Source organism: Ovis aries, chromosome 15, assembly GCF_016772045.2.
Source record: "Ovis aries strain OAR_USU_Benz2616 breed Rambouillet chromosome 15, ARS-UI_Ramb_v3.0, whole genome shotgun sequence".
Lineage (NCBI taxonomy): Eukaryota > Metazoa > Chordata > Mammalia > Artiodactyla > Bovidae > Ovis > Ovis aries.
Window position 1 is genome coordinate 7,715,305 of NC_056068.1, and position 20,491 is coordinate 7,735,795.

The following is a 20,491-nucleotide window of genomic DNA, read 5'->3' on the forward strand; positions in this document are numbered from 1 at the left end:
AGGAAGGGGACTTGATTTCTGACTCTCTTCCTTGGTCTTGGTGACGAGAACAGAACTGTACTTGATTAGAGGCTTTGAGGAGAATGTAGTGAAGGAAAATGATTAAGCCAGGGATGTCTGAGAATTTCCATAACAGAACTATCTAAAGGGCAGTAGGAACTGCCCAAACGTTCATGACATTACAGCACTTGTCATGGATAAGAATGAGTTCACTTTTCCTGTTTGATTCCTGGGAGAATAAATTCCTTGAGTACACATGGGGAAAGCTACTGAAACACACAGTGGCAGAAATTTGGAGTTGTTGGGAAATTCTGAAAGTGTCTTCTGGTCCAATACCTTTGGTTTTGTATAAAGACTGACTGCTAGTACACTTTACCACTATACAGCCTAATAGCGACTTTAATCAGAAAAGCATCATTTGAAAGAACTTCCTTTTTCTTATTCACAATGATTAGAATAAATTAGTTTCATAATGGAGTACTGCTGAAATGAATTGTATGAGAGAATGAGAGCTAAAAAATTTGCCTTTCACAATTCCAGTTTCTGCAGACCTGGGATAGAAGGATCAACTGAAAAGTCGTCATATGAAACATATGCATGAGTGGAGACAAGGCTCAGGGCACCAAGAGAGAATGCCAGAAGAAGCAAGCCTAGGAAAAAGGACAACTGCCTCCACTCCTGTTAACAACTAGGGCCATTATGGGAGTCTTGGAAAAGAAAAGACGCGTCAAGACAAACACTTTGTGTTTTTGAACAATGGGCTCAAATGGCATAATTACATTTTCAGTGGTATGGTTAGAAGAACAGCTGGGTTCTAATCTTAATTGAGTGATATCTGTTTAGTTACTCTACTCTCAAAATAATTCCCCAAGTTAAGTTCAAGAAAAGGATACTGTGGGATATTTTACAGCCAGCAAAGAATCTGTGGATTTAACATCCTGTAACGAACTGGTGCTCTAGCTTTTAAACTTGACACTTTTTTCATAAAGATGAGTCAAGTTTTCCTTCTCTGCTGAATTATGTTAGGCTGATTTATGACATCTATACTCTTCCCTGGTGGCTTAGATGGTAAAGAATCTGCCTGCAATGCGGGAGACATGGTTCGATTCCTGGGTTGGGAAGATCCCCTGCAGGAGGGCATGGAAACCTACTCCAGTATTCCTGCTTGGAGAATCCCATGGACAGAGGAGCCTGGCAGGCTACAGTCCATGGGGTCACAAAGAGTTGGACACGACTGAGCAACTGAGCACGCATAGCAGCACATCCTCTGAAAATGGTAAATTAAGAGTAACCACAAAGGAGGGAGACTTTCAGGTTAGGCTGCAAAGAGCCTCATTACTCTGCATTCACAGCATGGTTTCATCCTCTATCTCATGGTGTGTGCTCCCTGCACATTCACAGCATGGCCCTATTTTAGGACACTAGATAGTTCTTTGTCTGCTGCTTATGAAAGATCATATGTCTGTCCACGACAGCACAGACACATGATGGCTCCCAATGGCTGACATTCAAAACAAATTTTTATCTGAGTTTTGTATTTTACCATCCTAAACTTCATTATTATCTTTTGCAATTCAAAAACACAAACACTTTCTTAGCAAAACTGAGTTTCCAAAGGATAATAGGAATAATTTAACACAAAAGGAATCCATCTGAATTGCCAAGGCTATAAAGAAGCACTTTTCAAGGTGGCAAATGAATAAGGGCTGGTACTGGTTTCAGATGCCAATTGTGAGAGAGTCAAGTGTCAAAAGGCGACACAGATCGCAGAAAAACAAGATGACATATAGAAAAGTGGTCAAAGGTACAAACGTAAAGAAGACATAGCTGCTAAACTCAAAACAGGATGAGCCTGCAGGACTTATTCAAGACTTATGAAAGAGGACGAACACGTCACAATCACTAGAATATAATTTTGAATTGAAACAAATAAAATTCTGGATGTATCACTAGGAAGGAAATATGATGCTACTCAATAGGATCAGTGCTTGAATGTGGAATACAGCTTAGCATAAAAATGTTATCTTATGACTTGTTAAATCACTAGCAAACCAGTGATATGATACATGAGAAGGGGGTAAAATTACAGCCTAAGCTAGTCAAAAGCCATTAATAAATATAAGGCCTTGATGTAGTAGATTATTCAAAATTACATGGAAAATGATGAAATTCTGAGAAACTGGCAAAGCACTTCATTGCATGTTGGATTGGAAGAATGTTTAGAAAGCCTCACCCATGCAAACTGGCAATACTAAAATATCTACCAAGAGCAAGGGGCGTTTACTTCTAGAAGGTGCATTCAATCCTGTGCCTCTACTACTCAGAGTTACTTTTATTGGTGACATATGCCCTGGTCCTGACTTTTAAACAGAGCACTGATTCTGTAAACAAATTTGAATCTCCAAGAATGTGTAAAAACAACCAAAACCAAGCGCAATTTTGGGTCACTTGGTTTTATAGGAATGTGTAGCAAGACGTTTCTGAGGCAGCTACACAATTTCACAAGTAATTTGAGAAAATTTAGAATAGTTTAAAACGTATTAATTTCTGGATTTTTAAGCAAATTTACTAGACTACAAAAGTTGTCTGGTTGTTTAGCGAGATTATATTTATCAGAATCATTAATCTGTCTTATTAGGGTGTTAATCTCGTTTTATTAGAGGATGAAATTTAATAGCTTTGCAATTATAACTTGATATGATTCTAAATATCATACATATGACAAATATATAGCTACATATGTTAGATATAGACATAACATCAATAACCTTAGTATGCAGATGATATCACTCTAACAGCAGAAATCAAAGAGAAACTAAAGAACCTCTCAATGAGGGTTAAGTAGGAGAGTGAAAAAGCTGTTTTAAAACTAAATATTAAGAAAACTAAGATCATGGCATCTGGCCCCATTCAGCATAGTTGAGTTCAGTCCAGTCGCTCAGTCGTGTCCGACTCTTTGCGACCCCATGAATTGCAGCACGTGAGGCCTCCCTGTCCATCACCATCTCCCAGAGTTCACTCAAACTCATGTCTATTGAGTCGGTGATGCCACCCAGCCATCTCATCTTGTCATCCCCTTCTCCTCCTGCCCTCAATCCCTCCCAGCATCAGAGTCTTTTCCAATGAGTCAACTCTTCACATGAGGTGGCCAAAGTACTGGAGTTTCAGCTTTAGCATCATTCCTTCCAAAGAACACCCAGGACCAATCTCCTTTAGAATGGACTGGTTGGATCTCCTTGCAGTCCAAGGGACTCTCAAGAGTCTTCTCCAACACCACAGTTCAAAAGCATCAATTCTTCAGCACTCAGCTTTCTTCACAGTCCAACTCCCACATCCATACATGACCACAGGAAAAACCATAGCCTTGACTAAACGGACCTTTGTTGGCAAAGTACTGTCTCTGCTTTTGAATATGCTATCTAGGTTGGTCATAACTTTCCTTCCCAGGAGTAAGTGTCTTTTAATTTCATGGCTGCAATCACCATCTGCAGTGATTTTGGAGACCCCCAAAATAAAGTCTGACAGTGTTTCCCCATATTTCCCATGAAGTGATGGGACCAGGCCCCATTACTTCATGGCAAATAGATGGGGTAAAGATGGAAGCAGTGACAGATTTCATTTTCTTGGGCTCTAAAATCACTGTAGATGGTGCCTGCAGTCATGAAATAAGAAGACAACTGCTTCTTTCCAGGAAAGCAATGACAAACGAAGACAGTGTGTTGAAAATCAGAGCCATCACTCTGCTGACAAAGGTCCTTATAGTCAAGGCTCTGGTCTTGACTGTCACACAACTGTCACATAAGGTTGTGAGACCTAGACCACAAAGAAGGCAGAATGCCAAAGAATTGATGTCTTTGAACTGTGGTGTTGGCAAAGACTCTTGACAGTCCCTTAGACAGCAAGGAGATCAAACCAGTCAATCTTAAAGGAAACCAACCATGAATACTCAATGGAAGGACTGATGATGAAGCTGAAGCTCTAGTATTTTGGTTATCTGTTGCGAACAGCTGACTCATTGAAAAAGTCCCTGATGCTGGCAAAGACTGAGGGCAGAAGGAGAAGAGGGCACAAGAGAATGAGATGGCTGGATGGCATCACTGATGTAACAAACATGAACTTGGGCAGACTTTGAAAGATGGTGAGGGACAGGGAGGCCTGGCGTGCTGTACTTCATGGGGTCGAGTCGGACACACTGGGCTACTGAACAGCAATGTTTATAGAAGCTTGCTTGATTAAATTCATAAGTGGGAGAATTCTAGCAGATTTATGAAAATATAAAGAAGTAAAAATGACTTACTTTTAAAATTAGTACCTTTATAAATAAGAGTTGTATGATGATTAAAAATGTTTAAAGAAAAATTACGGCTTAAGAAAAAATAAAATTCAATAAATAAAAATAAAATTCAAAACAGATTTAAGATTTATAATTTCAAGTGCTACCTATCAATAAAGCAAAGGTAATTTAAACATCCTTTTCATGATCAAAATCTTCCCCTTGGCAATTAAAGCCTCCTGGAACTAAGTAAGAATGAAACCAAGCAGGACCCTCTGGGGCCCCTGGGCAGGAAGTTCTTCTGTGTCTTCTGTTCCTGCTTTGTAGGGAACAGACTCCAGCCTCCACAGCCTCCCCTGAGTTCCCAAGGGCAGATTCAAGAGGCTGCTAATCAAGGAAGGGAAGAGATGCAGAGACAAGGAAGGAAGAGTCAGGAAACAATAGTGCAGCCTTGGGCAAGTATCCTGGTTCTTCCTCAGAAGACACAGAACAATATCTTTACAGTTCTTCATAGAACTAAAACCTAACCAAGGAAGATGTCAGCATTTTTCAGACCAGAGAAGACCACCTGAGACTAGATGAAAAGAACCAGAGCAGCTCACTGTGAGATTATCTTTAAAGAAGGGCAGGCCCTGCACACACTCTGAACTTCTGAGAAACCCTACCCTTGAGCTACTGCTAAAAAAACTCCTCACCAAGTCCTCCTGGGTTGGGACACACAGTGTTTTAGTTTGTTGGGTTTTTTTTGGCGGGGGAGGGGGAACACAATTTTCAACGTTAGGAGCTCTCTGTGCCCTGCTTTGCCTGGCAAAGCAATAAAGCTATTCTTTTCTATTTCATCCAAAACACTGTCACCAAGATTCCATTCAGCACTGGGGCAAAGAGGCCAAGTTTTCAGAATCAAGAATAAGAACAAATAATGTGCTGAGCACACATCTCAGGGGAAGTTTGCATGGAGAACTATGGAGGAGAAATGCGATCTGTCACAAGGAACTGAGGGAACTGGTGGGAAACTAATATGTCACATCAAAATAGTCAGAATGTGATAAATCATGCAAACACATGGACCCTTGGACTGCCGTTTTTCTGAAAGACATATCAATTTATAATTGTACCTGGTGGCAAAGAGATGCTTCAAGTGCCTGAGACTACAGGAAAGCTGATTTCCAAAAAATAAGTCTTTACTACAAGAAGAAGTATAATCTCCCTCCATCACAGCATAAGTATATTTGACAACTTTCTCATTCAAGTTACCTAATTATGATTTAAAAAAAAAAAAACTAGTTCCAAGGTGCATTAACTATCACGTATATTCTGATTGACTTGGTCACATCCTATTCAAAAGCCCTATTCAGTATCATACAGATGTTCATTTGTTTTTCAGGGATTGTCCTTGAGAAGGTTCATTTGAATTTGAAAGGACTATCTTTATACTGAATTTCAACAATGAAACCAGTATTAGAAAACACATTTCAAACTCTAGACAAATGCAAATTACACAACAGATTACTTTTTAGGTAATTGTTTAGAATGGACATTCAGTACTTATAAACCTCTTAATGGCTGGTTAATGTTTTTGTGATTAGATAAAAGTGGGCAATGAAAGATATACTAATCACTCTGATTGGCAATAAAGAAAGAAACACAAGAATACAAATTGGGCATATTTTAAAAATCTTTAACATTAAAGGTATTTTAAATTATGTATTTTCTTTTGATAATTTTTGAAATTAATCACTAGGAAGCACTTCATTCAGATAAAATGACAGGCTTCACATATACTCAATATTTATGATTTTCAAATGAGTGCTTTCCGAGTTTTTAATCTATACTCCATTCTAACATATTTTAATAGCAATATAAAAGTCAGGGTTATTAGGCTGTTTTAAAAATAAATTTAGACATTATGAGAGAAAGTCAATTAAGTAAAATAAAATTTGAAAGTGCTTTAAAGGATATACATACAACCTTAGAAACATATAAAACTTGATTTTAAATGTCAAATTATTTGACTACTATAAATTACATATGAAAATACTCTAAACTAACCAAGGATTAAAGGTGGCAGATGATTAAAAAGGATTCACAGTATGATGGAAAATACATAAAATGTGTTCATTCAGAATGGTTTGATACTAAGGATTCAGTAATGAAACAAGGTGTTTTGACCATGTCCTTAAACCTCACAATCTTGTACATAATTTCCTAAAATTAGCAGTGTTCATGTATTCAATCTTGTAAACTGGAGCAGAAAAAATAAAAGAAGCCTTCTATTGCCATTTAAAGAAAATAAAACTAAATATTAATTGCCTCAAATCTCTTTCTGGGATAAAGTAGGGTATATACTTCTAAGTAATAAATAGTAAATAAATAATTAAATAGGTTACTATAAAGTCCAGCAGTTAGTGGTTTTAACATGAGAAACTTCTTTGAATGAAAATTTCAAATTTGCTGAATATCATCAGATCAAAGGTGTATTACTGTGATTTTCCAAAGTTAACTTCTAATATTACATAATACCTCTGTGATAAAAGTAACTGTGATGGAGGTTGAATCTAGGTGCTGACTTGGGAAGATGCTGATTCTACCTCCTCCCACAGGCACACAAAATCTGCAACTATACAATGGATCAATTTCCTCTGAAAAAGACCCAAAAAACTGGCTAAAACGTTCCTCAACAAAGGATTAAAGGACAACATCAACATGGGTAGGAGAGTCAGAGGTGCAGTCTCACCCAAAATCTCACCTCTGGCACAGCAAGCCGGAGGCACAAGAGACCTCACACATGTGGAACTTCTCCCAGAGGAGCTGGGCGTTTGTGGCCCATATCAGGCACCCCAAACCTTACAACCTGCACTGGAGAGATGAGCTCCCAATACTTTTGGCTTTGAAAACCAACAGGGCGGATGTTCAGAAAATGCAAAAGGCTGAAGGGACTGAAAAATTGCCTCATGCTGAGCAACTCACACCAGGACTCAGCACAAACCCAACAGTGTGGCAAGCTACTAGACCATATATGAAGGAGATCGATTAGTTAAGATTGAAGGCTCTGCCTGGAGTGCAGAAGTCTGTGAGAACCTCCTGAGACACAGGAGCTGATCTTTTTGGGCTCTCCTATCACACTGCTAGAGCCATAGGACTTCCCTTGCCTCCATGCTCTTCCTGGTCCCACTGAAGCCAGGGGGCTTACCCACATGTCCCTGTGGTCCTGCTGCAGCCTGTGATCTCACCCTGTCCCCCATGTTCCTGGGGCCTCACTGTGGCCAGTGGGCTACCGCGCACTCCTGTAGCACTGGTGCAGTCAGCAATCCCATGCTAGGCTCTCCTGGCGCCCACTGAGCTGTCAGGAATGTTCACCCTATACAGGAGACACACCTTGACCACCTGGCTATGATACAGGGATGACTGGATTTCTGGGCCTTATGGGTCTGAAACAATAGAAGAGACAGTTCATGGTAGTGAACCATCACCAAAATATAGACAGTAGACTGAAACACACCCCTGGACTTCCTGTGAAACAAGCCCTAATTACTTGTCCCAGAGCTCAAGTGAGCGCAAGGCTTCCAGGGTACCATGTATCTAGAAGCTGCAGAGGAGCTCCCAGAACAGAGAACACAGACTCGGGGAATCATCTTCACATCGTTCTATGGCCTTGTGACCGCTCACCTGTACCTGCCAGAGAGAAGCTGATACGTCCATTTGGAGCTCTGATTTTGGCAACTGTCACCAAGGGGACACCTCAGAACCACTTGAAGCTAGCAGAGGTTATAACAGTGGTCACATAAAATTGTGTATACACACACACACACATACACACACACACACACACACACACACACACACTTTTTAAAAGCTGATTCCCAAAGGTCTATATTCCAAACAGCCTAAAGCTAAGTGGTGAATTAGATCCCTCTCTGTGGAACACTGATAGTGACCTATCAAGAATAAAAAACTACTTAGATAATTACAAATGCTCCAGAGACAACAAAGAGCTAGGGCAGGGCTGAAAAAGAAGGTTCACCTCCTACAAGTCACTCCAACAAGACTAGAAGTAACTGCTTTGCCTAATTCGTAGAAACAAACACAGAGAGACAAGCAAAATGAGAAAACAGAGGAATGTGCTGCAAACAAAAGAAAAGACAAAAATTCAGGAAAAAAAATCCCTCACTGAAATGGAGGTAATTTACCTGATAGTTTAATGGACATAAACACACTCACTGATCTCTTGGAAGAACAGATGAATACAATGAGAACTTCCACAAAAAGATAGAAAATATAAGTAAATACCAAAGATAAATCATGGACCTCAAGGATACTCTAACTGAAAAGAAAAATATACTAGAGGGTTTCAGTAGAAGACTAAATGAAGCAGCAGAAAGGATCAGCAACCTGGAAGACAGGAAAGTGGAATTCATCATAATAGATCGGAAGAAATAAAAGTATTTAAGAGACCTATGGTACAATATCAAGAAGAATAACAGTCTCATTGTAGGGGTCCCAGAAAGAGAAGAGAGAAAGTGGCAGAATGTTTAGTTCAAGAAACAATGGTTAAAAACATCCCTAACTAGGGGTAAGAACAAACGTGAGGAAGCATGGAGCATTCCAAATAAGATGAACCCAAAGAGATCTACACGAAGGCACATTATAACTAAAATGTCAAACATTAAGACAAGGAGAGAATCATAAAAGCAAAAAGAAAAGATAACTTGTTATATACAAGGGAAACATTAGAAGATTATCAGCTGATCTCTTAGCGAAAAATTTACAAGCCACAGGGAATGGCATAATATATTTCAAGTACTGAAAAGAAAAACCATTCAACCAAAAATACTCCACAGGCAAGGTTATTACTCAGAACGGAAGGAGAAATAAATAGTTTTCTACAGAAGTAAAGGCTAAACATAATCAACACTAAATCTGCCTTACAAGAAATGTTAAAGGAACTTCAAGATGACAAAGAAAGCCATTAAATAGTAACAAGAAAACATAAGAAAGTCAAAATCTCACGAGTAGAGGGAAACATATAGTATAGTTAGTAAATTAACCATTTAAAAACCTAGAATAAAGGTTAAAAGACAAAAGCAAGTAAAATTAACAATAACTACAATAATTAAGGGAAATAAAAACCGTATATAACGTCAAAAATATAAAATGAGGGTGGGAGAACTAAAGATGTTTTTAATGTTTAGAATGTGTCAAAACTTAACTTCCTCTCAGCTTAAAATAGATTACTATACACACATACATACACGTTTTTTATTTATGAATTCCATAGAAACCACAAACCAAAAACCTATTGTACATACACTAAAGATATACACATAATGTGAGAAAAAGTCATCAAATCACAGGAAAGAGAACCAGAGAAGAAAGGAACAGAGAGAAACTATAAAAATAACTAGAAAACAAGTCACAAAATGACAGGAAGCATTAATACATACTTGTTAATAACACTTTAAATTTAAATGGACAAAACTTTCTGATCAAAAGCCAGAGCGGCTAAACATATTTTGAAAAAGACACAATCATATAGTGCCTACAAGAGACTCAATTTAGATCTGAGGACACAAACAGACAAAGTAAAGAAATGAAAAAAGATGTTTCTTTCAAACAGAAGCAAAAGGAAAGCTGGTGTAGCTATACTTACATTACACAAAAGAGAAGTTAGAGTACAGATTGTAATAAGAGACAAAGAAGGGCATTACCTAAGGATAAAGGAGTCAATCCAAGAAGAGGTCATAATATTTTTGAATATAGAGTAACTAATACAAGACCACCTTAATATAGGAAGCAGATATTAACTGACCTAAGGGGAGAAAAATAACAGGAATACAATAATAGCATGGAACGCTAACACCCTGATTTCATGAATGGACAGATCATTCAGACAGAAAATTATTAAGAAAACATTGGCCTTAACATATTCGATCAGCTATACTTATAGATAATGCATAGCACATTCTATCCAAAAGCAGCAGAATATACATTGCTCTAAAGTACACATGGAACATTCTTCCGCATATATTACATTTTAAGCAACAAGACAAATTTCAATAAATTTAAGCAGACTGAAACCATGTCAAACATTTTTTACAACCACAATGGTATGAAACCAGAACTGAGAGAAAACTGAAAAAAATCACAAATATATGGAGATTAGGTAGCACACTACTGAGCAACCAATGTCAATGAAGAAATCCGAGGGAAAATCAAAAATAATTTTAACAATGAAAACAGAAATACAACATTTCAAAATCTATGAGACAAGGCAAAAGCAATTTTTTAAAAACTATTACTTTTGGCTGCCCTGGGTCTTCACTGTGGCAAGTGGTCATCTTCAGTTGTGGCTCACACGTTCTAGATTACAGGGGCTCAGTAGGCACGGTGAGTGGGCTTAGCTGCCCTGCAGCATATGGGATCTTCGTACCCCAACCAGGGATCAAACCTGGATCCCCGCATTAGAAAGTGGATTCTTAACTACTGGACCACCAACTAAGTCCTGGAAAAGGTTTTTAAGAAGGAAGTCAGGCCTACCTAAAGAAAAAAATACAAATCTCAAACAATCTAACTAGAAAAAGAAAAACAAAGTCCAAAGGTAAGAGGAGGAAGAAAATCATAAAGATTAATGTGGAAATGAATAAAACAGAGGCTAAAACAATAATAATAAGAAAGATGAAAATCAAGAGCTAGTTCATTGAAAAGATAAACAAATATGACCAACTTTTAGTTAGACTAACCAATAAAAGAGAGAAGGCTCAAACAAAGCGAGAAATGAAAAGAGGAGAAATTGCAGTGATAGTAGAGAAATACAAAGAATCATGGGGGACTTTTAAGAACAATTTTATGACAACAATTGGATCAGTTCAGTTCAGTTATTCAGGAGTGTCTGACTCTTTGCGACCCCACAGACTGCAGCACACCAGACCTCTCTGTCCATCACCAACTCTCAGAGCTTGCTCAAACTCATGTCCATCGAGTCAGTGATGCCAGCCAACCATCTCATCCTCTGTCGTCCCCTTCTCCTCCTGCCCCCAATCCCTCCCAGCGTAGGGGTCTTTTTCAATGAGTCAGCTTTTCACATCAGGTGGCCAAAGTACTGGAGTTTCAGCTTTGGCATCAGTCCTTCCAGTGAATATTCAGGACTGATTTCCTTTAGGATGGACTGGTTGGATCTCCTTGGTGTCCAAGGGACTCTCAAGAGTCTTCTCCAACACCACAGTTCAAAAGCATCAATTCTAAGGCACTCAGATTTCTTTATGGTCCAACCCTCACATCCATACATGACTACTGGAAAAACCATAACTTTGACTAGATGGACCTTTGTCAGCAACATAATGTCTCTGCTTTTTAATAAGCTGTCTAGGTTAGTCATAGCTTTTCTTCCAAGGAGCAAGCGTCTTTTAATTTCACGGCTGCAGTCACCATCTGCAGTGATTTTGGAGCCCCCGAAATTAAAGTCTTTCAGTATTTCCACTGTTTACCCATCTATTTGCCATTAAGTGATGGGACCAGATGCCATGATCTCAGTTTTCTAAATGCTTAAGGCATTTTAAGTTTAAGGTAAATTTTTCACTTTCCTCTTTCACTTTCATCAAGAGGCTCTTTAGTTCCTCTTCGCTTGTTGCCATAATGGTGGTATCATCTGCGTATCTGAGATTACTGATATTTCTCCCAGCAATCATGACTCTAGCTTGTGATTCATCCAGGATGGCATTTCACATGATGTACCCTGCATCTAAGTTAAATAAGCAGGGTGACAATGTAAAGCCTGACGTACTCCTTTCCCACTTTGGAACCAGTCTGTTTTCCATGTCCAGTTCTAACTGTTGCTTCCTGACCTGCATACAGATTTCTCAGGAGGCAGGTAAGGTAGTCTGGTATTCCCATCTCTTTAAGAATTTTCCAGTTTGTTGTGATCCGCACAGTCAAAGGCTCTGGCATAGTCGATAAAGCAGAAGTAGATGTTTTTCTGGAATTCTCTCGCTTTTTCAATGATCCAGTGGATATTGGCAATTTGATCTCTGGCTCCTCTGCCCTTTTAAAATCCAGCTTGAACATCTGGAAGTTCACCGTTTATGTTCTGTTGAAGCCTGTCTGGGAGGATTTTGAGCATTACTTTGCTGGTGTGTGAGATGACTGCAGCTGTGTGGTAGTTTGAACATTCTTTGGCATTCCCTTTCTTTGGGATTGGAATGAAAACTGACCTTTTCCAGTCCTTTGGTCACTGCTGAATTTTTCAAATTTGCTGGCATACTGAGTGCAATACTTTCACAGCACCATTGTTTAGGATTTGAAACAGCTCAACTGGAATTCATCACCTCCACTAGCTTTGTTTGTAGTGATGCTTCCTAAGGCCCACTTGACTTCACATTCCAGAATGTCTGGTTCTAGGTGAGTGATCAAACTATCACGGTTATGTGAGTCATGAAAATCTTTTTTGTATAGCTCTTCTGTGTATTCTTCTCACCTCCTCTTAATATCTTCTGCTTCTGTGAGGTCCATACTGTTTCTGTCCTTTATTGTGCCCGTCTTTGAATGAAATGTTACCTTGGCATCTCTAATTCATTTGAAGAGATCTCTAGTCTTTCCCATTCTACTGTTTTTCTGTATTTCTATGCACTGATTACTGAGGAAGTCTTTCTTATCTCTCTTTGCTATTATTTGGGACTCTGCATTCAGATGGGTATATCTTTCCTTTTCTCCTTTGCCTTTAGCTTCTCTTCTTTTCTCAGCTATTTCTAAGGCCTCCTCAGACAACCATTTTGCCTTTTTGCATTTTTTCCCTTGGGGATGGTCTTGATCACTGCCTCTATACAATCCATAGTTCTTCAAGCACTCTATCAGATCTAATCCCTTGAATCTCCTTGTCACTTCCACTGTATAATGTAAGGGATTTGTTTTAGGTTATGCCTGGATGGTCTAGTGGTTTTCCCCACTTTTTTCATTTGAATCTCAATCTTCAATAAGGAGTTCATGCCTGGATGGTCTAGTGGTTTTCCCTACTTTTTTCATTTGAATCAGAATCTTCAATAAGGAGTTCAAGATCTGAGCCACAGTAGGCTCCTGGTCTTATTTTTGCTGACTGCATAGAGCTTCTCCATCTTTAGCTGCAAAGAATATAATCAATCTGACTTCAGTATTGACCATCTGGTGATGTCCATTTGTAGAGTATTCTCTTCTGTTATTGGAAGAGGGTGTTTTCTATGACCAGTGTATTCTCTTTGCAAAACTTTGCCAGCCTTTGCCCTGCTTCATTCTGTACTCCAAGGCCAAATTTGCCTGTTACTCCAGGTATCTCTTGTCTTCCTATTTTTGAATTCCATCCCCTATATTGAAAAATCCATCTTTTTTGGGTGTTAGTTCTAGAAGTTTTTGTAGGTCTTCATAGAACAGTTCAACTTTAGCTTCTTCAGCATTACTGGTTGGGGCACAGGAACTGTATAATTTAGATCAAATGGATAAATTCCTAGAAACATATAACCTTCTAAGACTGAAATATAAAGAAATAAAATATCTGAATAGACAGATTACTAGTAAAGAGATTACAAAAAAAAAGAATCCCAACAAACAGAATCCCAACAGCATCAGACTGTTTCATCTGTAAATTTTATCAAACATTCAAAGACTGAATATCTATCCTCAAACTAATCCAAAAAGCGAAGAAGACAGAACATTTCCAAACTCATTTTATAAAGCCAGCGTTATCCTGATAACAAAAACAGACAAGGACAGACAAAAAACGAAAATTACAGGCCAACATCTCCAATGAAAGTAGATATAAAAGTCTTCAACAAAATATTAGCAAACTGAATTCGTGTATGCTGCATGTTGGTTGCTTCAGACTGTGTGCTAGTTATGTCCAACTCTTTCTGACCCTATGGACTGTAGCCCACAAGGCTCCTCTGTCCATAGGATTCTCCAGGTAAAAATACTGGAGTGCATTGTCATGCCCTCCTCCAGGGGATCTTCCTGGCCCAGGTTTTGAACCCTCCTCTCTAGTGTCTTGTGCATTGGCAGGCAGGTTCTTTAACACTAGTGCCATCTGAGAAGCCAAACTGAATTCAATCGTATATGAAATTAAAATAAAAAGGAAAATAAAATAAAAAGAAAAGGACAATCATGATCATTAAGTGAGACTTGTTCCAAGGATGCAAAGTTTATTCAATCAATAAACATGATACTCATACTTACAAAATGAATCATAAAAAATGTAGGACTGTCTCCAAAGATGCAGAGAAAGTATTTTACAAAATTCAGCATCTAATTATGTTAAACACTCTCAACACAGTGGGCAGAGAGGGTACATATTTTGACACAATAGAGGCTATATATGACAAGCCCAAGGATAATACCATACTCATTGGTGAAAAGCTGAAAGGTATTCCTTTAAGATTAGGAACTATATAGAAGAATGCTCACTCTAACTACTTTTATTCAACACAGTATTGGAAGTACCAGCCACAGCAGTTAGGGGAAAAAAGAAATAACAGGAATCCCAACTGGAAAGGAAGATGAAAAAATATCAGTATTTGCAGGTGACATGATACTATTAAAAAAAAAAAAAACAACTATAGAGTCCACCAAAAACAAAAACAAAAACAAACACCCACCTATTCAGTTCAGTTCAGTTCAGCCACTCAGCCGTGTCCGACTCTTTGCGACCCCATGAATCGCAGCACACCAGGCCTCCCTGTCCATCACCAACTCCCGGAGTTCACTCAGACTCACGTCCATTGAGTCAGTGATGCCATCCAGCCATGTCATCTTCTGTCGTCCCCTTCTCCTCCTGCCCCCAATCCCTCCCAGCATCAGAGTCTTTTCCAACGAGTCAAGTCTTCGCATGAGGTGGCCAAACTACTGGACTTTCGGCTTCAGCATCATTCCCTCCAAAGAAACCCCAGGGCTGATCTCCTTCAAAATGGACTGGTTGGATCTCCTTGCAGTCCGAGGGACTCTCAAGAGTCTTCTCCAACACCACAGTTCAAAAGCATCAATTCTTCAGTGCTCAGCCTTCTTCACAGTCCAACTCTCACATCCATACATGGCTACTGGGAAAACCATAGCCTTGACTAGATGGACCTTAGTCGGCAAAGTAATGTCTCTGCTTTTCAATATACTATCTAGGTTGGTCATGACTTTTCTTCCAAGGAGTAAGTGTCTTTTAACTTCATGGCTGCAATCACCATCTGCAGTGATTTTGGAGCCCCAAAAAATAAAGTCTGACACTGTTTCCACTGTTTCCCCATCTATTTCCCATGAAGTGATGGGACCAGATGCCATGATCTTCATTTTCTGAATGTTGAGCTTCAAGCCAACTTTTTTACTCCCTTCTTTCACTTTCATCATGAAGCTTTTTAGTTCTTCACTTTCTGCCCTAAGGGTGGTGTCATCTGCATATCTGAGGTTATTGATGCTTCTCCCGGCAATCTTGATTCCAGATTGTGCTTCTCCCAGTCCAGCGTTTCTCATGATGTATTCTGCATATAAGTTAAATAAGCAGGGTGACAGTATACAGCCTTGACGTACTCCTTTTCCTATTTGGAACCAGTCTGTTGTTCCATGTCCAGTTCTAATTGTTGCTTCTTGACCTGCATATAGGTTTCTCAAGAGGCAGGTCAGGTGGTCTGGTATTCCCATCTCTCTCAGAATTTTCCACAGTTTACTGTGATCCACAGTCATAGACTTTGGCATAGTCAATAAAGCAGAAACAGATGTTTTTTTCTGGAACTCTCTTGCTTTTTCCATGATCCAGTGGATGATGGCAATTTGATCTCTGGTTCCTCTGCCTTTTCTAAAACCAGCTTGAACATCTGGAAGTTCATGGTTCACATATTGCTGAAGCCTGGCTTGGAGAATTTTGAGCATTACTTTACTAGCATGTGAGATGAGTACAATTGTGTGGTAGTTTGAGCATTCTTTGGCATTGCCTTTCTTTCTGGGATTGGAATGAAAACTGACCTTTTCTAGTCCTGTGGCCACTGCTGACTTTTCCAAATTTGCTGGCATATTGAGTGAAGCACTTTCACAGCATCATCTTTCAGGATTTAAAATAGCTCAACTGGAATTCTATCACTTCCACTAGCTTTGTTCGTAGTGATGCTTTCTAAGGCCCACTTGGCTTCACATTCCAGGACATCTGGCTCTAGGTGAATGATCACACCATCATGATTATCTGGGTTGTGAAGATCTTTTTTGTACAGTTCTTCTGTGTATTCTTGCCACCTCTTCTTAATATCTTCTGCTTCTGTTAGGTCCAGACCATTTCTGTCCTTTATCAAGCCCACGTTTACATGAAATGTTCCCTTGGTATCTCTAATTTTCTTGAAGAGATCTCTAGTCTTTCCCATTCTGTTGTTTTCCTCTATTTCTTTGCATTGGTCGCTGAAGAAGGCTTTCTTATCTTTCCTTGCTATTCTTTGGAACTCTGCATTCAGATGCTTATATCTTTCCTTTTCTCCTTTACTTTTTGCTTCTCTTCTTTTCACAGCTATTTGTAAGGTCTCCTCAGACAAACATTTTGCTTTTTTGCATTTCTTTTCCATGGGGATGGTCTTGATCCCTGTCTCCTGTACAATGTCACAAACCTCATTCCATAGTTCATCAGGCACTCTATCTATCAGATCTAGTCCCTTAAATCTATTTCTCACTTCCACTGTATTATCATAAGGGATTTGATTGAGGTCATACCTGAATGGTCTAGTGGTTTTCCCTCTTTTCTTCAATTTCAGTCTGAATTTGGCAATAAGGAGTTCAACTCTTAGAACTAACAAACGATTTTAGTAAAGTTTCATCATACAAAATCTCCTGTATTCCTATAACTAATGACAAAACATCAGAAAAAGAAATTAAGAAAACAATCGCATTTACAACCACATAAAAAAGAAACACCTTGGAGGAATTCAATAATTTTATGGAACCATGACACAATCTGGTAAGGCAGATTTCAGACAAAAGAATCATCAGAAAAACAAAACCCTAAATGAATAAATTAAAGCGGGAGGTATCAAACTCCTTGATTTCAAAGTAAACTACAAAGTCACGGTAGTCAAGAGAGTATGGTAAGGGCATAAATACAGACATAAATCAACGGGAGAGAGTGAAGCGTCCAGAAATAAACCCATATGCATGGTTAAATAATTTATGACAAAGGAGTCAAGAATGTAAAATAGAAAAGGCAGCCTCTTCAATAAATGGTGCTTGGAAAACTAGACAGACACTTGCAAAGACATGAATATAGTATCACACACAAAAAATCAAATTTAAATGTTTTACAACTTAAACATAAGACCTGAATCCATAAAAATTCTAGAAGAAAATGTAGGCAATAAGCTCCTTAGTATCAGTGTTGACATCGAATTTTTTGGATCTGACCTCAAAAGCAAAGGCAACCAAAGCAAAAATAAGCAAGCGGGCCTATATGAAACTGAATAGCTTCTGTACAGCAAAGGAAATCATCAACAAAATGCACTGGGTGACCTACTGAATAAGGGGAAAATATTTGCAAATCATATATATTATAAGGGGTAAATGTCAAAAAACATATAAAGATTTCAAACGAATAGTAAAAAATAATTTACTTAAAAATGGGCAGAGGATTTATATATTTTATTCAAAACACACACAGATGGTCAATAGGCACAGGAAAAGACATTTAACACCACTAATCATCAGAGAAATGCAATCAAAATGAGATATCACTCATACCTGCTAGAATGGTTATTATCCAAAGGATAAAAACAGAGAAGTTTTACAGAGAATGTGGAGAGAAGGGAAACTTTGTACACTATTGGTGGGAATGCATACTGGAGCAGCAACTATGGAAAATAGTACAAAGGTACCCCAAGGTTTAAGAACAAACTACCATAAGATCCAGCTATACCACTTCTGGGTATTCATCCAAAGAAAATGAAAAATATGAATTCGAAAAGATATATCCATCTCTATACTCACTGTGGCATTATTTACAATAGCTAAGATACGGACACAATCTAAATTAACACTGATGGGAGAATTGGATAAAGAAGATAAGGTATATACACAAAATGGACTACTGCTTGGCTATAAAAAAGAAAAATTTTTGTTTGCCATTTGCAATAATATGGAGGGAACTCAAAGGCATCTTGTTAAGTGAAATGAGTCAGAGAAGGACAAATACCATACGATTTCACTTATATGTGGAATATAAACAATAAAACAAAGAAAAAAGAAAACAAATTCAGATTCATGGGTATCAGAGGGAAGGGCATTGGAGGGTGGGTGAAGTAGATGAAAGAGGACAACTTTATGGTGACAGATGGTACTAGACTTATTGCAGTAATGACTTTACAGTTTATACAGAAAGTAATTATATTGTTGTACAGCTGAAACTAATTTGTTATTTTTGTTCTTGTGGTTTAGTGGCTCAGTCGTGTCTATACTCTTTGCGACCCTATGGACTGTATCCTGCCAGGCTATCCATGGGATCCCCCAGGCAAGAATACTGGAGTGGACTGCCATTTACTTCAACTAAAAAAAAAAAATCTACATGATAACATTTCAAATAATTATTAAAGCAACTTACTTTCTTCTTTCTTGCTGATAATCGCAGGCAGGGTATAAATCTAAAACACAAAAAAAGTCAGCCAGTCATCTGCAGTTAATGAGCCACAACAGACAATGACCAGGGTGATACTGGTTCAGTGATATACAAAGGGAGTGTCCTGATTTCAAAGTCCTACCACTACTGTATGCACAATGCCCTCCTCCAATCTTGCCTCCCACTCCTTTTCCTCCCTTGCTGTCCTGCCCTGGGCAAAGGTTTACCCCTTTCCCTCGGATCTAAGCATCTCATTCTATTCTCTAACACGATGCACAATCTCCCTTCTTCAGGAAGTACCTCACGATGGATGCACCTGATTGTTTCCTCCTCAAATTACCTGCTTAGCATTTTTTCTCAGCATGTACCTAACTTGTGCTTGTTAAGCTATCACACTGTCTTCTAAATTTCCTCTAGGTCAGGGCTTGCCTCTCAACTATTAGCAGTAAAGAGACAAGTTGCTTTGTTTTTAATTTTTAATCTGTCACTGATGGATAATTTTGTAAATTACAAAAAAAAAAAGTGTAAATGTAATCAACAATCAAGAATAGACAGTCTAAATTTTTTTATTATTAAATTCAACAGATATAAAATGACTTCTAATTGCTACAAAATTTTCCAGATCCTTAATCATAATCTCTGCACTCAGTGTAGCCTGGTAATAGTTTATAGGATAGACTCAAAGTCTAGGGTCCACACTCTGTGTAGCTCTGCTGTTGCACAGGTACTTTTCACAAGTTCTTTGCCATTTAAAAGACAGTCTTCCAGGGACAGGCTGGTGTCTTCTATTGGCTCTGTGTGCTCATCCCTCTAAGCACTCAGTGCTGTGTGCGTCACAGACGTCATCAGTGGCATATTCCCTTTTTTATATAAGCCTCCCTGATCATTTTAAGTAAATTTATGTCAACATCAAAATATCTATTAGAAAAATGGGGATCTGGACTGAGGGAAATGTCAAGTTACAAACAGTTTTACCAAAGGAGACTTCTAACCCATGGTCTAGGTTACCCTGAAATTTGTTCATCATGCTGATCATAAAACCTCACACTGGCCTTGCAAAGAGTAGACACTCAAGAACTATTAGCAAAACAAAGCAATCCAATCAATGTAGCCAAATAAAATTACTTTTTTAAAGTAATTTTAGGGTTTTAAATTAGTCCTAGAAGTCTCCCTGAAAAACAAATTCAAAAGAGTCTCTACTCCTGATTTGCTATTTTAATATTTTCAAATATACTATATATAGGCATATAAATTTTTTTTAGATGTACTTTGCAATTATTAGACCAATAAAATCAAAATTAGAAAATGTGTCATATTCCTACCGGTTCCTTCCCATCCATGGCTTCAAGCCAGAGTTTTCGATTAGCTTCTGAAAAGGCTTGCAATGTGATGATCCCATGCCTATTAAAAATAAGTATTATATATATTCAATTCACTTATTTATGCCTTTAAACATATGCTGTTTATTTAAATTCTTAATTAATTAATTCTTAGTTAACTAAGTAAAATTTGAAGAAAAAGCAGGAAAGAGAAAAAAATGAAAAGAGAAAATAATATAGATAGGAGAGAAAAGAATAAATAAATTAAAAAATTATAAAAGAAATCCTAAGTGTTTTAGGTATAAGACTGTCCGAAGGAGGCTA

At 38.2% G+C, this 20,491-nt stretch overlaps 1 protein-coding gene across 1 annotated transcript in view; it reads right to left on the minus strand.

Moving 5' to 3' along the window:
- ARHGAP42 (Rho GTPase activating protein 42) overlaps positions 1–20,491 on the minus strand; it is a 335,206-nt gene that overhangs the window by 40,941 nt on the left and 273,774 nt on the right. Inside the window, exons 11-12 of the mRNA XM_004015979.6 lie at positions 20,171–20,249; positions 18,834–18,873 (exon numbers count right to left, since the gene is read on the minus strand). Of these exons, the coding sequence (XP_004016028.2) occupies positions 18,834–18,873; positions 20,171–20,249 (119 nt within the window). The remainder of the gene's footprint in view (positions 1–18,833; positions 18,874–20,170; positions 20,250–20,491) is intronic.